General features: G+C 39.4%; 1 protein-coding gene across 7 annotated transcripts in view; it reads right to left on the reverse strand.

Moving 5' to 3' along the window:
• Window positions 1-22,574, reverse strand: part of RCE1 (Ras converting CAAX endopeptidase 1) — an 89,663-nt gene that overhangs the window by 41,749 nt on the left and 25,340 nt on the right. For 5 of the 7 annotated variants that reach the window (XM_027532837.1, XM_027532839.1, XM_027532836.1 and 2 more), the window contains one exon: window positions 1,825-1,934. The exons of the other annotated variants lie outside the window; for them this stretch is intronic. In XM_027532837.1, coding sequence (XP_027388638.1) covers window positions 1,825-1,934 — 110 coding nt within the window. The remainder of the gene's footprint in view (window positions 1-1,824; window positions 1,935-22,574) is intronic. 7 annotated transcript variants of the gene reach the window in all.

Genomic DNA, 22,574 nt, shown 5'->3' on the forward strand with positions numbered 1-22,574 from the left:
GCAGAAAGTGAAAAGGAACTAAAGAGCCTCTTGATGAAAGTGAAAGAGGAGAGTGAAAAAGGTGGCTTAAAACTCAATATTCAAAAAATGAAGATCATGGCATCCAGTCCCATCACTTTATGGCAAATAGATGGGGAAACAATGGAAACAGTGATAGACTTTATTTCCTTGGGCTCCAAAATCACTGCAGATGGTGACTGCAGCCCTGAAATTAAAAGCTCCTTGGAAGAAGAGCTATGACAAATCTATACAGTGTACTAAAAAGCAGAGACATCACTTTGCCAACAAAGGTCCATATAGGCAAAGCAATGGTTTTTCCAATAGTCATGTATGTATGTGACAGTTGGACCATAAAAAAGTCTGAGCTGATACTTTTGAACTGTGGTGCTGGAGAAGACTCTTGCGAGTCTCTTGGACAGCAAGATCAAGCCAGTCAATCCTAAAGGAAATCAAGCCTGAATATGCATTGGAAGGACTGATGCTGAAGCTCCAATATTTTGGGCACCTGATGGGAAGAACTGACTCACTGAAAAAGACCCTGATGCTGGGAAAGACTGAAAGCAGGAGAAGAAGGGGCGACAGAGGATGAGATGGTTGGATGGCATCACTGACTCAGTGGACATGAGTTTGAGCAAACTCCAGGAGGAAGTGAAGGAGAGAGAAGCCTGGAATGCTGCAGTCCATGGGATTGCAAAGAGTTGGACACGACTGAGGGACTGGACAACAACATGTCCACTGAGTCGGTGATGCTAGTCAATCATCTCATCCTCTGCTGCCCCCTTCTCCTTTTGCCTCTGTTTGACTAACCATTAACTGCTCCAAATTGTTTACCCTTCATTCCCCTAAACAAGATATGGCACAGCCAAGGATATCTATTGTCCTGATTCCATGTTCATTTCCTTTTAGAAGAAGGATATAATTGTTCCAACATGGAGAATAGCCTCCCATGTGCTTTTTGGGAGAGTGTTTAACATATTCTTTGTCTCCACCAGTTCAAAGAAAGGAAAGATCAGAGAATTGATAATGGGAATGGAGGACTCAATTGTCACTCTCACAAATCAGGGCTACAGACAAATCAATAAAAATCTTTAAACCAACCTAATAAAAATATTTAAATAGGATCTGCACTGGGCATCCATTCTTGCTTTCTTCTTCAGGAGGTCCAAAATCAAATAGTGGTTTATTTCAGTGGTTCTCAAATTCACCTGCACATTAGGAATTATCTGGGATTCTAAAAATATCCCAAAGCCCAGGCCACACCTCTATGGACCAGATTATATTCCCCCAAATTCATCTGTTGCAGCCTTAGCCACCATTTTGATTTATTTGGAGACAGGGCCTTAGGGATGTCATAAGGTTAAATGAGGTCATAAGTGTGGACCTCTAATTTGATAGGACTGTCCATGTAAGAAGAGGAAGAGATACCAGAAAGCTCTCTCTCCACATACGTACAGAGGAAAGATCATGTGAGCAAATGGTGACAAGATACCTTGAACTTGGACTTCTAACTTCATAAAGAAGCATGAGAAAATAAGTTTCTGTTGTTTAAGCCACCCAACATGTGGTATTTTTTTTTTATGGCAGCCCAAGCAGACTAATCCAACACCCAAGACCAATTAAATGACAACCTCTTAGAGTAAAACACAAACATCACTATTTTCAAAGCTTCCAAGTGATTTAAAATCTGTTCAGGGAAGTCTGGGAACCAATACCTTATTTCAACTTTATTCTATAAAGGACCTATGCTTTTATTTTCTGTTATTACATTTGTAGAAAAATAAGAATCAAAACATCATTAATTTATAGAACCACAGCAAAACTTGCCTCAAAAATCATCTGGAAGGGTCTTAGCCCTGATGTGTCCTGAGAATGGCTGGCCTCCTCTGAAGTCCAGTTCAGGTTCGCAAAGAATCCAGGCAGTACGGATTGCATATCTGTATGAGAAGAAATGGCAACAACAGAGAACAAGCAGTTTGGATAAGCACCAGAGTTTCTGGAGTTGTCCGTTAAACTGATGAGCCAAGTAGGCTTTTCCCTGATGAAAAGATTATCTGCAGAATTTTAAATACAACTGGAAATGGCTATGAATCAGCAAATTGATTGAACATTTAGAATTACTTTATGGGGTTAAGACATTTAATCTCATGTTTTCAATTTTACACAAATTGAAAATTCACTAAATCAGTTTGTATTTTCAGTTCATTTCCACAAGGTCATATCCAATGCCAGAAATCTGAGCTGCTAGTTCTAACTGATAGTCTTATACTTTTTAATAAATCAGTTCAGTTCAGTTGCTCAGTCGTGTCCAACTCTTTGTGACCTCATGAATTGCAGCATGCCAGGCCTCCCTGTCAATCACCAACTCTCGGAGTTCACCCAGACTCATGTCCATCGGGTCAGTGATGCCATCCAGCCATCTCATCCTCTGTCGTCCCCTTCTCCTCCTGCCCCCAATCCCTCCCAGCATCAGGGTCTTTTACAATAAGTCAACTCTTCGCATGAGGTGGCCAAAGTACTGGAGTTTCAGCTTCAGCATCAGTCCTTCCAATGAATACCCAGGACTGATGTCCTTTAGGATGGACTGGTTGGATCTCCTTGCAGTCCAAGGGACTCTCAAGAGTCTCTCCAACACCACGGTTCAAAAGCATCAATTCTTCAGTGCTCAGCTTTCTTCACAGTCCAACTCTCACATCCATACATGACCATAGGAAAAACCATAGCCTTGACTAGACGTCTGGACCTTTGTTGGCAAAGTAATATCTCTGCTTTTGAATATGCTATCTAGGTTGGTCATAACTTTCCTTCCAAGGAGTAAGTGTCTTTTAATTTCATGGGTGCAATCACCATCTGCAATGATTTTGGAGCCCCCCAAAAATAAAGTCTGACACTGTTTCCACTGTTTCCCCATCTATGTCCCATGAAGTGATGGGACCAGATGCCATAATCTTCGTTTTCTGAATGCTGAGCTTTAAGCCAACTTTTTCACTCTCCTCTTTCACTGTTCTTCCTCACTTTCTGCCAAAAGGGTGGTGTCATCTGCATATCTGAGGTTATTGATATTTCTCCCGGCAATCTTGATACCAGCTTGTGCTTCTTCCAGCCCAGCGTTTCTCATGATATACGCTGCATGTAAGTTAAATAAGCAGGGTGACAATATACAGCCTTGACGTACTCCCTTTCCTATTTGGAACCAGTCTGTTGTTCCATGTCCAGTTTTAACTGCATATAGGTTTCTCAAGAGGCAGATCAGTTGGTCTGGTATTCCCACCTCTTTCAGAATTTTCCACAGTTTATTGTGGTCCACACAGTCAAAGGCTTTGGCATAGTCAACAAAGCAGAAATAGATGTTTTTCTGGAACTCTCTCGCTTTTTTGATGATCCAGCAGATGTTGGCAATTTGATCTCTGGTTCCTCTGCCTTTTCTAAATCCAGCTTGAACATCTGGAAGTTCACAGTTCACGTACTGCTGAAGCCTGGCTTGAAGAATTTTGAGCATTACTTTACTAGGGTGTGAAATGAGTGCAATTGTGCGGTAGCTTGAGCATTCTTTGGCATTGCCTTTCCTTGGGATTAGAATGAAAACTGATCTTTTCCAGTCCTGTGGCCACTGCTGAGTTTTCCAAATTTGCTGGCATATAGAGTGCAGCACTTTCACAGCATCATCTTTCAGGATTTGAAACAGCTCAACTGGAATTCCGTCACCTCCACTAGCTTTGTTCATAGTGATGCTTTCTAAGGCCCACTCGACTTCACATGCCAGGATGCCTGGCTCTAGGTGAGTGATCACACCATCATGATTATCTGTGTCGTGAACATCTTTTTTGTACAGTTCTTCTGTGTATTCTTGCCACCTCTTCTTAATATCTTCTGCTTCTTTTAGGTCCATACCATTTCTGTCCCTTATCGAGCCCATCTTTGCATGAAATGTTCCCTAATTTTCTTATCTCTAATTTTCTTGAAGAGATCTCTAGTCTTTTCCATTCTGTTGTTTTCCTCTATTTCTTTGCATTGATCGCTGAGGAAGGTTTTCTTATCTCTCCTTGCTATTCTTTGGAACTCTGCATTCAGATGCTTATATCTTTCCTTTTCTCCTTTGCTTTTCACTTCTCTTCTTTTCACAGCTATCTGTAAGGCCTCCTCAGACAGCCATGTTGCTTTTTTGCGTTTCTTTTCCATGGGGATGGTCTTGATCACTGTCTCCTGTACAATGTCAAGAACCTCTGTCCATAGTTCATCAGGCACTCTGTCTATCAGATCTATTTCTCACTTCACTGTTTAATAATACAAATCCAGGAAGTGAGCTAACTTAGAACTTAAAGCAGAAAAATTCAAGAATAGCCCTCTCAGGCATTGATCTAATACTGTATGGTCTGTCCTTTAAGAGGTAGTCTTTAATAAAGAAAAGCAAACTCTCGCTAATTTGTCAATTAACTACTTGGTATATTTATATACATCAATTTAGAACTCTTTACACAAAGCATCAGTGTGTCCTGGATCATAGTCAACAAATAGAACCTCAAAGTATTCACTATCTTTCCTACTTTCTGTACTCTGGCAGTAATATTATAAAGGGGAAAAAAAACCAAATTTTTCATTTTATAAAATGCTATCCCTTAGTCCCCCTCTACAATAGTGTTAAATGGAAAATTAAATATGAATAAAGATATATCAGTCTCTACAAGTTCTACCTTATAAATGAGGCTGACAGTGTTGATACTACACAAGAATTCAAAATATATCCTATAATAATGGCACAACTTTTTTCTAAAGCATTCATACTATGTATCTAATAAAGTTTTAACCATCTCAGAAAGTATGAACTTTACCAAGATCAAGTTCTAGCTACCAGTCTTAATGGGTACTATTTTTCTTGCCATTAGTTTGTTTTTCAAGGACAATTCAGTCACAAAGCCCAAGATAATATGGCAGCAAGGTTATGCTGCACTGAAGTTTAATGAAGTTGGTACTAAACCAGGATGAGTTGCATCAGTCCTCGGTTTTACCACTGACTCACTTTCTGACCTAGGGCAATGCCCTTTTTTTTTTTCCCTGTGATTCAATTACCTTTCTGTGAAATAATAAAAAATTTTCCTGAATCCTATAAAGTAGTAATACAATACAGAATGGGGAAAACAAATGTAGATACATGAGAAAAAGTTTTGTCAATAAATTGGAATTCTCTAGAAATCTTAACAATTTCCTTAAAGAATGAGTAGCTATTTGGGGGGAAATCAATTTTAATTAATCAAACCAGTCAATCTTCAAGGAAATCAGTCCTGAATTTTCATGGCTGCAGTCACCATCTGCAGTGATTTTGGAGCCCAGGAAAATAAAATCTGTCATTGTTTCCCCATCTATTTGCCATGAAGTGATGGGACTGGATGCCATGATCTTAGTTTTTTGAATGTTGAGTTTTAAGCCAGCCTTTCACTTTCCTCTTTCACCTTCATCAAGAGGCTCTTTAGTTCCTCTTCACTTTCTGCCATTAGGGTGGTATCATCTGCATATCTGAGGTTATTGATATTTCTCCTGGCAATCTTGATTTCAGCTTGTGATTCATCCAGCCTGGCATTTCACATGATGTACTCTGCATATAAGTTAAATAAGCAGGGTACAATATACAGCCTTGACATACTCTTTTCCCAGTTTGAACCAGCCCGTTGTTCCATGTCCGGTTCTAACTGTTGCTTCTTGACCCAAATACAGGTTTCTCAGGAGACAGGTAAGGTGGTCTAGTATTCCCATCTCTTTAAGAATTTTCCACAGTTTGTTGTGGTCCACACAGTCAAAGGCTTTAGCATAGTCAATGAAGCAGATGTTTTTCTGGAATTCCCTCGATTTTTCTATGATCCAACGGATGTTGGCAATTTGATCTCTGGTTCCTCTGCCTTTTCTAAATCCAGCTTGAACATCTGAAAGTTCTCAGTTCATGTATGGTTGAAGCCTGGTTTGGAGAATTTTGAGCATTACTTTGTTAGTGTGTGAAATCAGCACAGTTGTACGGCAGTTTGAACATTCTTTGGCATTGTCCTTCTTTGGAAGTGGAATGAAAACTGACCTTTTCCAGTCCCATGGCCACTGCTGAGTTTTCCAAACTTGCTGGTATATTGAGTGCAGCACTTTAAGAGCATCATCTTTTAGGATTTGAAATAGCTCGGCTGGAATTCCATCACCCCCACCTGCTTTGTTTGTAGTAATGCTTCCTAAGGCCCACTTGACTTCACGCTCCAAGATGTCTGGCTCTTGGTGAGTAATCACATCATTGTGGTTATCTGGGTCATTAACATCTTTTCTGTATAGTTCTTCTCTGTGTCCTTGCCACCTCTTCTTAATCTCTTCTGTTTCTATTAGGTCCATACCATTTCTGTCCTTAATTGTGCCCATCTTTGCATGAAATGTTCCCTTGGTATCTTTAATTTTCTTGAAGAGATCTCTGCATTATTCATTTAGGAAGGCTTTCTTATCTCTCCTTGCTATTGTTTGGAATGCTGCATTCAGATGGGTATATCTTTCCTTTTTCCTTTGCCTTTAGTTTCTCTTCTTTTCTCGGCTATTTGTAAGGCCTCCTCAGACAACCATTTTGCCTTGTTGCATTTCTTTTTCTTTGGGATGGTTTGATCATTGCCTCCTGTGTAATGTTACAAACCTCCATACATAGTTCTTCAGGCACTCTGCCTATCAGATCTAATCCCTTGAATCTATTTGTCATTTCCACTGCATAATCATAAGGGATTTGATTTAAGTCATACCTGAATGGTCTACTGGTTTTCCCTACTTTCTTCAATTTAAGTCTGAATTTGGCAATAAGGAGTTCATGATCTGAGCCACAGTCAGCTCCCGGTCTTGTTTTTGCTGACCATATAGAGCTTCTCCATCTTTGGCTACAAAGAACAGAATCAATCTGGTTTTGGTACTGACCATCTGGTGATGTCCATGTGTACAGTCATCTCTTATGTTGCTGGAAGAGGGTGTTTGCTATGACCAGTGTATTCTCTTCGCAAAACTCTGTTAGCCTTTGCCCTGCTTCATTTTGTATTCCAAGATATACATTTGTACTTCATTTTGTACTCCATTTTGTATTCTTCCCTGATCTTCAGAAATGAAAAAGAGAGTCCACAGTGGTAAGTAAGGACAAGAGATGTCCCATGTTTGGGGCACGGACTGGAAAAAAAAAAACATAGGCCCAATATTGCAACAACAGGTTTAAAAGCAAGAGCTACAGAGGCCACAGATAGAACAAAACATGAACAAAAGCCAAAGATTTGGTACCTGTCTACCTGAGGGTTGGTTACAAGTCAAGTGATGCAGGATAAGCGCCTTAGAGCCAAGGAATGTAAATGCAGATGAGACTCAGAACAGTATATTCTATTAAGATACAAGAGCTTTTTTATCTTGCCACTTAAGCAAAGTTTTAGTCCAAGATATATGCCCTGCCAATAAGGGCTCAGCAATCCAGAGAACCTCCTACTGGAAGGCTGCAATGTAGGATGTGTCCAGGACAAAAGGATCATGGAAAATCAGCTCTTAACTAAAAATTACCAACCAACAAAGACCAATAACATGAAAAATATGACATATATCAACCAACAGAGGGTATACCAGAGGAAACAGAATTAATAAAACAACCTGAAAGGAACTTTAAAATAAGTGCTCTAGGACTTGCCTGATGGTATAGTGGATAGGAGTTCATCTGCCATTGCAGGGGACATAGGTTTGATCCCTTGTCCAAGAAGATTCCACTTGCAGAGCAAGTAAGCCCATGAACCACAACAACTGAGTCCTCATGCCCTAGAGTCCATGACTTTTTGTTAAAAATAGCCCTCGCGTGGGATGATTTGAGAGAATAGCATTGAAACATGTATATTATCATATGTGAAATAGATTGCCAGTCCAGGTTCGATGCATGAGACAGGGTAGGGTGCTCAGGGCTGGTGCACTGGGATGACCCAGAGGGATGGGATGGGGAGAGAGGTGGGAGGGGGATTCAGGATGGGGAACACATGTATACCCATGGCTGATTCATGTGAATGTATGGCAAAAACCACAATATTGTAAAGTAATTAGCCTCCAATTAAAATAAAAAAGTAGCACTCACTCACTACAATCAAAGAAAGTCCATGCGCAGCAACAAAGACCCAGCATGCCAAAAATAAATAAATATATATATATTTTTTAAAATAGCGCTCTATATTTTATATCCTCAAATAGAAAAAGAAGTCATGAAATAAGAATACACTGCCATTGATTAAACAGAAATCAATGGCAAAAAAACTCTATTAGAAATCTTGGAAATTAAAGATAGTGTTTGAAATGAAAGCCCTATGGATGGCAGATACTCTGAGAGCATATTTAAAAGGGAGAAGGAAACAGCAATCCACTCCAGTGTTCCTGCCTGGAGAATCCCAGGGACGGCGGAGCCTAGTGGGCTGCCATCTATGGGGTCACACAAAGTCAGACACGACTAAAGTGACTTAGCAGCAATTGAAAGTTCATAGAAGCATGACTCATAATAGGAAAAAGTGGAAACAACCTAAATGTCCAACAAATGATGAACAGATTAACAAAACATAGAATATTACTCAGCCATAGGAAGAAATGAAGTACTGTTACATGCTACATACTAACATGAATGAATCTTGAAAACATTATGCTTCATTAAGCCAGACACAAAAGGCCGCATATCATATTATTTTGTTTATATGAAATATCTAGAATAGGCAAATCCATAAAGACTGAAAGTAGATTAGTATTTGCCAAAGGACAGGGGGTAAGGGTAAGAGGAATGACTGCTAATGGGTACAGGATTTCTTTTGGGGATGATGAAAATGTAATGTTATGAATAGCAATGATAGTTGTACAACTTTGTGCGTATACTTAAAACCTCTGAACTGTACTCTTTAAAATGGTATGTTTTATGACATCTGAATTATATATCAATTAAAAGAAGGAAAAGATAAAAGACATTAAGAATAGATTTTTAAAAGACAAAAACACTAAAAAAATTAAAATTAAAAAAATTTCAGAATAATGACTGAATCACACAGCTACACATATCACAATGAAACCCAGAATAACAAGGATAAAGAGGAAACCTTAAAAGCTACAAAAGAGAATCAAATTAGCCAAAAGAAACATGAGTTGGACTTCTCATCAACAATGCCAGATGCCAGAGGATAACTGAGTACTATTTTTAAACATCTGAAGGAAATTAATTTTGAATCTGGACTTTTAGAGAGCCAAACTACTATTAAAGACTGAGAAACTTAAAATGTTTCTATTCCATCAGTTCAGTTCAGTCGCTCAGTCATGTCCGACTCTTTGCATAAGCCTTTGCTTAAAGAACTACTAAATAAACCAGCATGCCCTTTGAAAAAATGAGTTTACACTTGCACCACTTTGCTAAGATAGGAAGGACATAGAGGGGAAAGAATGACATAATCATTAACATCAAACTACCTCTTGATACAACTGTTCAATTATTAAAGAAAAGTAGATAGAAAATTTTCAATCTTGTGGCACTGTGAACATACATCAAAATCATATATTGGGACTTCTTCCAATGATGAAATAACAGTACCAAATAAGTCCTCCCACCAAAAACTATTATAAAACTGGAGGAAATACACTAGGCACTGGATAATAAATAGCACAGGACTGTGACCCTTGAGAGAAGGGAAACTCATGAGATGAACCTATGGATGTCTGCCTGGGGAAATTTTCCTCCTCATGGAGGACAGACCTGGAGCTCAGGCAGAGCACAGTGGTTTCATGAAGCTGAGGAGACGGGGAATAGAGTTCATGGTTGTGAGAGTACCTGAAATCTGCAAGGCAGGGCACTGGAGAGGAAGGAGCTACACAGAATTGGGTACCAAAAGTTGGTGTGGAAGTTCCCTGTGTTCTCCATGAGCCCTTGACCAAGGGCTGGGCTATGCATGCGCAGGTGACCACAATGGGGTGGTCAGTTACCTTCAGCCAGACATCCTGGAGTGTGATGTGGGCCTTAGGAAGCATTACTGCAAACCAAGTTAGTGGAGGTGATGGAATTCCAGCTGGGCTGTTTCAAGTCCTAAAAGATGATGCTGTGAAAGTGCTGCACTCAATATGCCAGCAAATCTGGAAAACTCAGCAGTGGCCACAGGACTGGAAAAGGTCAGTTTTCATTCCAATCCCAAAGAAGGGCGATGCCAAAGAACGTTCAAACTACCATACAATTGTGTTCATTTCAGACATCAGCAAGGTTATGCTCAAAATCCTTCAAGCTAGGCTTCAGCAATATGTGAACTGAGAACTTGCAGATGTATAGGCTGGGTTTAGAAAAGGAAGAGGAACCAGAGATCAAATTGCCAACATTTGCCAGATCATGGAGAAAGCAAGGGAATTCCAGAAAAACATCTGCTTCATTGACTATGCTAAAGCCTTTGACTGTGTGGATCACAACAAACTGTGGAAAATTCTTAGAGATGAGAATACCAGACCACCTTACCTGTCTCCTGAGAAACCTGTATTTGGGTCAAGAAGCAACAGTTAGAACCAGACATGGAACAACGGGCTGGTTCAAATTGGGGAAAGAGTATGTCCAGGCTGTATATTGTACCCTGCTTATTTAACTTATATGCAGAGTACATCATGTGAAATGCCAGGCTGGATGATCACAAGCTGAAATCAAGATTGCCAGGAGAAATATCAACAATATCAATATGCAGATGACATCACCCTAATGGCAAAAAGTGAAGAGGAACTAAAGAGCCTCTTGATGAAAGAGAAAGAGGACAGTGAAAAAGGTAGCTTAAAACTGAACACTCAAAAAAACTAAGATCATGGCGTCTGGTCCCATCACTTCATGGCAAATAGACGGGAAAACGATGGAAATAGTGACAGACTTTATTTTCTTGGGCTTTAAAATCACTGCAGATGGTGACTGCAGCCATGAAATTAAAAGATGCTTGCTCCTTGGAAGAAAAGCTATGACAAACCCAGTTCAGTTCAGTTCAGTCGCTCAGTCACATCTGACTCTTTGCGACCCCATGAATCACAGCATGCCAGGCCTCCCTGTCCATTACCATCTCCCAGAGTTCACTCAAACTCACATCCATCAAGTCGGTGATGCCATCCAGCCATATCATCCTCTGTTGTCCCCTTTTCCTCCTGCCCCCAATCCCTCCCAGAATCAGAGTCTTTTCCAATGAGTCAACTCTTCGCATGAGGTGGCCAAAGTACTGGAGTTTCAGCTTTAGCATCATTCCTTCCAAAGAAATCCCAGGGCTGATCTCCTTCAGAATGGACTGGTTGGATCTCCTTGCAGTCCGAGGGACTCTCAAGAGTCTTCTCCAACACCACAGTTCAAAAGCATCAGTTCTTCAGCACTCAGCTTTCTTCACAGTCCAACTCTCACATCCATACATGACAAACCCAGACAGGGTATTAAAAAGCAGAGACATCACTTTGCCAACAAAGGTCCATATAGTCAAAGATATGGTTTTTCCAGTAGTCGTGTACGGATGTGAGAGCTGGACCATAAAGAAGGTTGAGTGCCAAAGAATTGATGCTTTTGAACTGTGGTGTTAGAGAAGACTCTTGACAGTCCCTTGCACAGCAAGGAGATCAACCAGTCAATCACAAAGGAAATAAACCCTAAATATTCATTGGAAGGACTGATGTTGAAGCTGAAGCTCCAATACTTTGGCCATCTGATGCAAAGAGCCGATTCATTGGAAAAGTTGGGAAAGATTAAGGGCAGGAAGAGAAGGGGGCAAGAGAGTATGAGATGGTTGGATGCATCACAAAATCAATGGACATGAGTTTGAGCAACTCCCAGGAGACAGTGAAGGACAGGGAAGCCTGGTGTGCTGCAGTCCGTGGGGTCACAAAGAATCAGACAGGACTGAGCAACTGAACAACAACAATAAAACCATTCTCCCTAAATTGACCTATGGAGTCAACACAATCATAATATCAGGAGACTTTTTGTAGATATTAGCAAACTGGTTTAAAAAATTTACATGAACTAATAAGCCGTTATAGCAAGCTTGCAGGACACAAGGTTAATACACAGAAGTCAACTGGTTTCCTATATGCAAGCAATGAACAAGTGGAATTTTAAATTAGAAACACATTACCATTTACATTAGCACTGTTAAAAACCAAAATATTAATACTTAGATATAAGGCAAAAAAAAAAAACAAACCCAAAACCTATGTGTAAGAGCTATATGACGAAAACTATAAAGCTCGGATGAAAGAGAGTAGAACTGAATGGAGAGATGTTCCATGTCATGGATAGGAAGATTAAATAAATATTGTCAAGATGTCAGTCTTCGCAACTTGATCTTTAGATATAGTTCAGTTCAGTTCAGTCGCTCTGTCGTGTCCGACACTTCACGACCCCATGAATCACAGCACACCAGGCCTCCCTGTCCATCACCAACTTCCAGAGTTCACCCAGATTCACGTTCATCGAGTCAGTGATGCCATCCAGCCATCTCATCCTCTGTTATCCCCTTCTCCTCCTGCCCCCAATCCCTCCCAGCATCAGAGTCTTTTCCAATGAGTCAACTCTTCACATGAGGTGGCCAAAGTATTGGAGTTTCAGCTTTAGCATCATTCCTTCCAAAGAAATCCCAGGGCTGATCTCCTTCAGAATGGACTGGTTGGATCTCCTTGCAGTCCAAAGGACTCTTCAAGAGTCTTCTCCAACACCACAGTTCAAAAGCATCAATTCTTCTGCGCTCAGCCTTCTTCACAGTCCAACTCTCACATCCATACATGACCACTGGAAAAACCATAGCCTTGACTAGACGGAACTTTGTTGGCAAAGTAATGTCTCTGCTTTGGAATATGCTATCTAGGTTGGTCATAACTTTCCTTCCAAGGAGTAAGCGTCTTTTAATTTCATGGCTGCAGTCACCATCTGCAGTGATTTTGGAGCCCCCAAAAATAAAGTCTGACACTGTTTCCACTGTTTCCCCATCTATTTCCCATGAAGTGATGGGGCCAGATGCCATGATCTTCGTTTTCTGAATGTTGAGCTTTAAGCCAACTTTTTCACTCTCCACTTTCACTTTCATCAAGAGGCTTTTTAGTTCCTCTTCACTTTCTGCCATAAGGGTAGTGTCATCTGCACATCTGAGGTTATTGATATTTCTCCCGGCAATCTTGATTCCTGCTTGTGTTTCTTCCAGTCCAGCGTTTATGATGTACTCTGCATATAAGTTAAATAAGCAGGGTGACAATATACAGCCTTGACGTACTCCTTTTCCTATTTGGAACCAGTCTGTTGTTCCATGTCCAGTTCTAACTGTTGCTTTCTGACCTGCATACAAATTTCTCAAGAGGCAGATCAGGTGGTCTGGTATTCCTATCTCTTTCAGAATTTTCCACAGTTTATTGTGATCCACACAGTCAAAGGCTTTGGCATAGTCAACAAAGCAGGAATAGATGTTTTTCTGGAACTCCCTTGCTTTTTCCATGATCCAGCGGATGTTGGCAATTTGATCTCTGGTTCCTCTGCCTTTTCTAAAACCAGCTTGAACATCTGGAAGTTCACGGTTCACGTATTGCTGAAGCCTGGCTTGAAGAATTTTGAGCATTACTTTACTAGTGTGTGAGATGAGTGCAATTGTGCGGTAGCTTGAGCATTCTTTGGCATTGCCTTTCTTTGGGATTGGAATGAAAACTGACCTTTTCCAGTCCTGTGGCCACTGCTGAGTTTTCCAAATTTGCTGGCATATTGAGTGCAGTACTTTCACAGCATCATCTTTCAGGATTTGAAATAGCTCAACTGGAATTCCATCACCTCCACTAGCTTTGTTTGTAGTGATGCTTTCTAAGGCCCACTTGACTTCACATTCCAGGATGTCTGGCTCTAGGTGAGTGATCACAATCCAAATAGAAATTCCAGCAAGTTATTTTGTGAATATCAACCAGCTGACTCTGAAGTTTATGTGGAGCAGCAGAAGAACCAAAGTAGCCAACTCCATATTAAAGGAGAAGAACAAAGTCAGAAGACCAACACTATTTGACATAAAGACTTTTAAATCTACAGTAATCAGGACAGTGTGGTGTTGGTGAAAAAACAGAGAAATAGATCAATGGAACAGAATAACATGTTAGCTACAACATCAAAGGCATGATCCATGAAAGAAATAATTCATAAACTGAGCCTCAGTAAAATTAAAAAGTTCTGCTCTATGGAAGACAATCTCAGGGCAAGTCAGAGTGGAAATATTTGCAAAAAATGTATCTGATAAAGTACTTATCTAAAATATACAAAGAGCTCTTAAAATTCAACAATAAGAAAACACCCCAGTTTTTAAAAAATGAGTAGAAGACTTGAACAGGCACCTCACCAAAGAAGATATACAGAGGGCAAGTAAGCAAATGAAAAAATGCTTCCCATTATTATGTCATTAGACACATGCAAGTTAAAACAGGGTACCACTGCACATCTATCAGAATGGCCAAAACCCACTGATGACATTGACAACAAATGCTGACAAAGATGTGGAGCAATAGCAACTCTCACTCACTGCTGCAACCACTATGGAAAACAGTTTTGCATTTTTATATGAAAATACATGATCCAATAATCATGCTTCTTGGTACTTACCCAAATGAATTGAAAACTTAAGTCCCAAAATGGGAATATGGGCTTATGAGAATTCTTGGTACTTCCCCTCAACTTTCCTCTCAAACCACCTGAGAAAATAATGGTTATTTTTCAAAAAATAGGACAATATATGGTAATGAGAAGGAGTCAGAAATAGGTTCACACTTAACATGGTCATTTGTTTTTTTTAAATAAAAGCAAGAAAAGAATCCAATGAGGAAAAGAAAATCTCCAAAAAAATGTTCCTAGAATGACCAGATGTCTATAAAGGAAGAAAATGAATCTTGACATCTCCGATAGATCCCACACAAAAATTAGAGATGGAAGATAGACCTAAAAATAAAAGCTAAGAAGATTCTTAAAGAAAACAAAGGAGAATATCCTTTAACCTAAGAGCAGGGGAAGATCTTAGGGCATAGAAATAAGTAACTATAAAAGAAAAAATTTTATAAACTTCATCAAATTAAAAAAAAAAACAAAACAACTTTTGCTCATCAAAAGACTGTTAAGAAATGAGTAACTTAGCCAGGCTGTAAGAAAATACTTGTAAAACATGTAAGGCAACAGGATTTCATCCTTAATATAAAAACAGCTTTAAATCTTCATAATAAAAATCATCCTGATTTAGAAAAAAGACAAGGAGGGCCAAACATTACACAGCTACTAGGATGGTGATGATGATGATGATGATGGTGATGGGAGGAGGATGGGAAGTGGGTGGAATAAGTGAAGGGGATTAAGAAATACAAGCCTTACTTATAAGATAAGTCACAGGAATGTAATGCACAGCATAGGAAATATAGTTAAAGGATTGTAATAACTTTTTATGGTAACAGAATATTAGTAGACTTATTGTGATCAATTTGTAATGTATATAAATTCAAATCACTATGTTGTATGCCTGAAAGTAATAACTGTATGTCAACTATCCTTCAGTGAAATAATAATGAAAATAGCAAAGGTTGACAAGTATGTGGTAAAACTAGAACCTCTGAACGTTGTTGATGGGAATGTAAAATAATGGAAAAAAGTTTGAGTTCCTCAAAAAGCTAAACATAGAATTGCCATACAACACTTTCACTTCTATGGATATGCCTAAAGGAGTTGAAAGCAGAGATTTAAAACAGACACTTGTACACCAATTTTCATTGCAGCATTATTCACAGTAATCCAACGGTGGAAGCAACCCAGTGTCCATCAACTTATGAATAAATAAACTGTGATATGCCTGTTCAGCTGCTTCAGTCATGTCCAACTCTTTGTGATCCCATGGACTGACTGCAGCCCACCAGGCTCCTGTCCATGGGGTTTTCCCAGCAAGAATACTAGAGTGAGATACCATGCCCTCCTCCAGGGGACATTTCTGACCCAGGGATCAAACTTGCATCTCCTGCATTGCAGCTGCTGCTGCTGCTGCTAAATCACTTCAGTCATGTCCGACTCTGTGTGACCCCATGGATGGCAGCCAACCAGGCTCCCCCGTCCCTGGGATTCTCCAGGCAAGAACACTGGAGTGGGTTGCCATTTCCTTCTCCAATGCATGAAAGTGAAAAGTGAAAGCGAAGTCGCTCAAGTCGTGTCCAACTCTTTGCAATTCCATGGACTGCAGCCTACCAGGCTCCTCCGTCCATGGGATATTCCAGGCAAGAGTACATGGACTCTTTACTGATGAGCCACCAGGGAAGCCTGTGATATATATATATGTGAATTTTATTCAGCCATGAAAAGGAATGAAGTTCTGATATGTGTTATAACGTGGATCAACCTTGAAAACATTATGCTAAGTGAAATATGCCATATAAAGGACCAATATTATAGGATTCTACAAATAGGAACTATCTAGACTAGGCAAGTTCCTAGCAACAGAAAGTGGGTTAGAGGTTACCAGAGAATGGCTGCAGAGTTTCCGTTTGGAATGATGAAGTTTTAGAAATAATGGTGTTGGTTGTACAACCTTGTGAGTATAATTAGTGACGCTGAATTGTATACTTTAAGACAGTTAAAGTGGCAAATTTTATGTCGGATGTGTATTTTACCACAACTTAAAAACTAATAATATACCCCCAAACCACTGAATTGTATATTATAAATGAATAAATTGTATGAAACATGAATTAGATTTCAATAAAGCTGTTTTTTTCTTAGTGGGCCAAAGACTTGAATAGATACTTCACAAAAGAAGATATCTGAGTGGCCATTAAGCACATGAAGAAGTGCTTAACATCATCAGTCACCAGAGAATGTAAATTAAATTCACAATCCACCAGAATAGTTAAAATTAAAAAACACCAGATGTTAGTTAGCAAAGATACAGAACAATCAGAACTCTGATATAATGCTGGTGGGAGTGTAAAATGGTACAACCACTTTGGAAAATTGACAGCTTCTTATGAAACTGTCATAAGAAACCCATGACATAGGTCATACCTATGCCATGACCCATCGATTTCATTTTACAGGTATTTACCCAAGAGAAATGAAAGTATGTGTCCAAAACAAGATTTACAACAGCTGTTCATAGCAGCTTTATTACAAATAGACAAAAACTGGAAAAATCCAAATGTCCAACAACAGAATGGATAAGAAGAGTGTATACATGTAATGGAATGCTAGTCAGATATAAAAAGAAATGAATTACAGGCATACCTTGGATATTTTGCAAGTTTGGTTTCAGAAAACGCCAATAAAAAAAATCTCAATAAGTGAGTCACATAAATTTTTTGCCTTCCTGTGTATAAAAATTCTATTTACACTAACTGTTAGTCACTCAGTCACGTCTGACTCTTCACGACCCCATAGACTATATATATATATAGCCTGCCAGGCTCCTGTGTCCATGGACTTCTCCAGGCAAGAATACTGGAGTACGTAGCCATTCCCTTATCCAGGGGATCTTCCTGATCCAGGGATCAAACCTGGGGCTTCCACACTGCAGGTGGGTTCTTTACTATCTGAGCCACCAGTTGTTATAGTTGTTCAGTCGCTCAGTTGTGTCCGATTCTTTGTGACCCCATGGACTGCAGCACATTAGGCTTCCCTGCTCTTCAAGATCTCCCGGAGTTTGCTCAAACTCATTTCCATTGAGTCGATGATGCCATCCAGCCATCTCATACTCTGTCACCCCCTTCTCCTCCCGCCTTCAATCTTTTCCAGCATCAGTTGTTGTTTGGTTGCTCAGCCATGTCTGACTCTTTGTGACCCCATGGACTGCAGACCAATAGGCTCCTTTGTCCATGGAATTCTCCAGGCAAGAATACTGGAGTGGGTTGCCATTTTCTTCTCCAGGGGATCTTTGGGACCCAGGGATTGAACGCATGTGTTTTATGTGTCCTGCATCGGCAGGCAGATTATTTACCCACTGAACCACCTGGAAAGCCCTGTATGAGGGTCTTTTCCAATGAGTTGGCTCTTCACATCAGGTGGCCAAAGTATTGGAGCTTCAGCTTCAACATCAGTCCTTCCAATGCACATTCAAGGTTGATTTCCTTTAGGAGTGACTGGTTTGATCTCCTTACTCTGCAAGGGACTCTCAAAAGTCTTCTCCAGCACCACAGTTCAAAAGCATCAGTTCTTCAGTGCTCAGCCTTCTTTATGGTCCAACTCTTACATCTGTGCATGCTGCTGCTGCTGCTAAATCACTTCAGTCGTGTCCAACTCTGTGCGACCCCATAGACGGCAGCCCACCAGGCTCCTCCATCCCTGGGATTCTCCAGGCAAGAACACTGGAGTGGGTTGCCATTTCCTTCTCCAATGCATGAAAGTGAAAAGTGAAAGTGAAGTCGCTCAGTCGTGTCTGACTCTTAGCAACCCCAGGGACTGTAGCCTACCAGGCTCCTCCGTCCATGGGATTTTCCAGGCAAGAGTACTGGAGTGGGTTGCCATTTCCTTCTCCACATCTGTGCATGACTACTGGAAAACCCATAGCTTTGAACGGACATTTGTCAGCAAAGTGATGTCTCTGCTTTTAATACCCTGTCTAGGTTTGTCATAATTTGTCTTCCAAGGAGCAAGCATCTTTTAACTTCATGGCTGCAGTCACTGTCTGCACTGATTTTGGAGCCCAAGAAAATAAAATCTGTCACTGTTTCCATTTTTTCCCCAAGTCACCGCTTCCATTTTTTCCATTTTCCATAAAATGATAGGACCAGATGCCATGATTTTCATTTTTTCAATGTTGAGTTTTAAGCCAGTTTTTTCATTCTCCTCTTTCACCTTTATCAAGCTCTTTAATTTCTCTTTGCTTTGCCATAAGGGTGGTGTCATCTGCATATCTGAGGTTATTGATATTTCCCTTGGCAATCTTGATTCCCACTTGTGATTCATCCAGTCTGGCATTTTGCATGATGTACTCTGCATATAAGTTAAATAAGCAGAGTGACAGTATACAGCCTTGACATACTCCTTCCAGATTTGAACCAGTCCAGTGTTTCACGTCTGGTTCTAACTGTTGCTTCTTGACCCGCATACAGGTTTCTCAGGAGGCAGGTAAGGTGGTCTGGTACTCCCATCTCTTCAAGAATTTTCCAGTTTGTTGAGATCCACACAGTCAAAGGCTTTAGCATAGTCAATGAAGCAAATGTTTTTCTGGAATTATCTTGCTTTTTCTATGATCCAACGGATGCTGACAATTTAATTTCTGGTTCCTCTGCCTTTTCTAAATCCAGTTTGTATATCTGGAAGTTCTCAGTTCAAGTACTGTTGAAGCCTAGCCTGAAGGATTTTGAGCAGTATCTTGCTACCATGTGAAATGAGCACAACAGTATGGTAGTCTGAACATTCTTTGGCACTGCTCTTCTTTGGGATTGAAATGAAAACTGAAAACTGACCTTTTCCAGTCCTGTGGCCACTGCTGAGTTTTCCAAATTCACTAGCATATTGAGACAGTTTTAAGAGCATCATCTTTTTGGATCTGAAATGGCTCAGCTAGAATTCCATCATCTTCATTAGCTTTTTTTGTAGTAAGGCCCACTTGACTTCACACTCCAGGATGTCTGGCTCTAGGTAAGTGACCACACCATTGTAGTTAACCAAGTCATTAAGACCTTTTTTGTACAGTTTTGTGTATTCTTGCCACCTCTTCTTAATCTCTTCTGCTTCTGTTAGGTCCTTAATGCTTTTGTCCTTTATTGTGCATATCTTTGCATGAAATGTTCCCTTGGTATCTTTAATTTTCATGAAGAGATCTCTAGACTTTCCCACTCTGTTGTTTTCCTCTATTTCTTTGCATTGTTCACTTAAAGCAGAAGGTTTTTATCTTTCCTTGCTGTTCTTTGGAATTTTGCATTCAACTGGATATATCTTTCCCTTTCTCCTTTGCCTGACATCTTAGCAGTATTGAACTATCCAATCTATAAACATGATATATCTCTCCAAATACTGTTTAATTTCTCTTGGCAATGTTTTACAGTTCTCAGCAGAGATCTTTTATTTTTTTATGTTAAATCTATCCCTATGTGTTTCATGTATTTTGATACTATTACAAACAGAACTATTTTAAATAGTGTGTAAAAGTTGAGATTTAAGACTAGGGCTGGCTGACTCTAAAGCTTTTGTTTTTAATTACTATATATGCCTATTTAGAGTTAATTAAATTCTATGAATATTATATGTAGAGAGAGACATTCAGTATATATGTATAGACAGTTTTCATTTGGAAAAGAACATCATCAAACAAATAGCTGTTGTTTAAAGCAGGGGTCCCCAACCTCGAGGATCTAATAATGTCTGATGATCTGAGGTGGTGCTGATATAATAATAAGAGAAATAAAGTACATAATAAGTGTAATGCATGTGAATCATCCTGAAACCATCTCCCCACCCCTGGTCCATGGAAAAACTGTCTTTCATGAAACCAGTCCCTGTGCCAAAAAGGCTGGGGACCACTGATTTAAAGGACATTTTTAGATAATATTCCGATTCTTGAAGAACATCCACAGTGATATTCATGTATCAGTAAAGTATTAGAAGAAAATGAGATTCAGGAAGTCATTACATTAGCTCTATCATTCCATAGCCAACTGTGCAAAACGGCATTATAACAGTGAATCTGAATCATTTGTACAGTATGGTATCAAGCCTAAAGATACAACTTACACAGTATCTTATTCCATTTGTGCTGCTATAATGAAATACCATAGACTGAATGGCTTATAAACAACAAAAATTTATTTCTCACAGTTCTGGAGTCTGGAAGTCCAAGATCATAGTGCCAGCATGGCCAGGTTCTGGGCTCTCATTTTTGGATTGCAGACTTCTCATTGTATTCTTATATGGCAGAAGAACCTAGGGAATTCTATCAAGTCTTTTTTCTAAGTGCACTAATCCAATTTGTGAGGGCTCCACTCTCATGACTTAAGCTACTCCCATAGGTCCCATCTCCTAATACCATCACACTGGCCATTAGGATTTCAAAAATGAATTTAAGGGGGACAGAAACATTCAAACCGTAGCACACAGACAATGACTAAATTTATTTTAAACTAGAAGTTTTTCCCTGAAAATATGGGAAAAGTTCAGAAAAAAAGAAAGAATAGATAGTAAACACATAAAAAGTTTCAAAAAATATACAAATTAAAACTACAGGGATTTCTCTGATGGTCCAGTAGCTAAGACTCTGCACTCCCAATGCAGGGAGCCTGTGTTCGATCCCTGGTCAGGGAACTACATCCCACATGCCCCAACTAAAATATCCTGCATGCCTCAACTAAGATGTGGCACAGCCAAACAAGTATTTCACAAAAACTATATACTTGTTCATTAACTAGTAAACTGGCTGAAATAGTTTTAAGTCATTGAAATTCCTAATGCTAGCAAAGTACAGGAAGTTAATGTCTCATATTGCTGTTGTTTAGTTGCTAAGTTATGTTGGACTCTTTTGTGACCCTATGAACTGTAGCCCACCAAGCTCTTCTGTCCATGGAATTTCCCAAGCAAGAATACTGGAGTGGGTTGCCAGTTCCTTCTCTAGGAAATCTCCCCGACCCAGGGATCAAACCCACGTCTCCTGCATTACAGGCAGATTCTTTACCACTGAGATACTGGGGAAGCCCAGTATCTCATTTACAAACACTATTACATGATGCAACCCTTTTAAAAGCCATTTCAAGAGCCATAAAAATATAGACTTTGATCAAATTAAATCTACTTTGGGAAATTAATCCTAAATTTTTCAATTAAGCAAAAAGCTGTATGCATTAAGATGCTTATCCCAGGGACATTAACATTAATTATCACTTATTGAAAACTATTTACTCAGAATAATCACTATGCTACATGCATTATGTGTATTATCTCATGTAATCCTCAAAACAGCTTTATGAGGTAGGTACTTTCAAAAATCAAATAACTTGTTCAAGGACATGCAGTATCAGTTCTTAATCACTACAATATACAGATATTCATAGTAATGGTAAAAAATAAAGAAGCCTAAAAGCTTAAATATAAAATGGTTAATTAATTTATGATTTATCTTCTTACAGACAACTTATCCATTAAAAATAATTACTAGGAGACTGTCATAACATGAAAAATGCTCACATGTTAAGTGGAAAAAAGTAGTAGGACAAAATTGTGTATGTACTGTGATGACAACTATATTAAAAATGCATGCGATGGAAGTTTATGAGAAGTTTTTACCTTTTCCCTATTTTCCCCTAATTTTCTAAAATGGGCTATGTTGCTCTGTAACAAAAATTTCCACTTAAAAATAATTTCTCTGATGATGGCAAAAGTTAAGATTTGGTTGTTTATCATCGTTATTTCCCAAGAGACACAGCAGACAAATTAACTATTTGGTTTTCTTGCCTTTAACCAGTGAACAAAGTAGTAATACCAAGCATTTTAAAGAAATGAGGTGAATTAAGCCAAAAGATGAAAATTTCTTTGGTTGGCTCTGTGGCTTGTTGTCATTAGTTAAATTGGCTAATTATTTCCACATTGAGAAACAATTCCAGACATGCTTTAAAGAAGG

The sequence above is a fragment of the Bos indicus x Bos taurus genome, chromosome 29 (genome assembly GCF_003369695.1).
Source record: "Bos indicus x Bos taurus breed Angus x Brahman F1 hybrid chromosome 29, Bos_hybrid_MaternalHap_v2.0, whole genome shotgun sequence".
Classification (NCBI taxonomy): domain Eukaryota; kingdom Metazoa; phylum Chordata; class Mammalia; order Artiodactyla; family Bovidae; genus Bos; species Bos indicus x Bos taurus.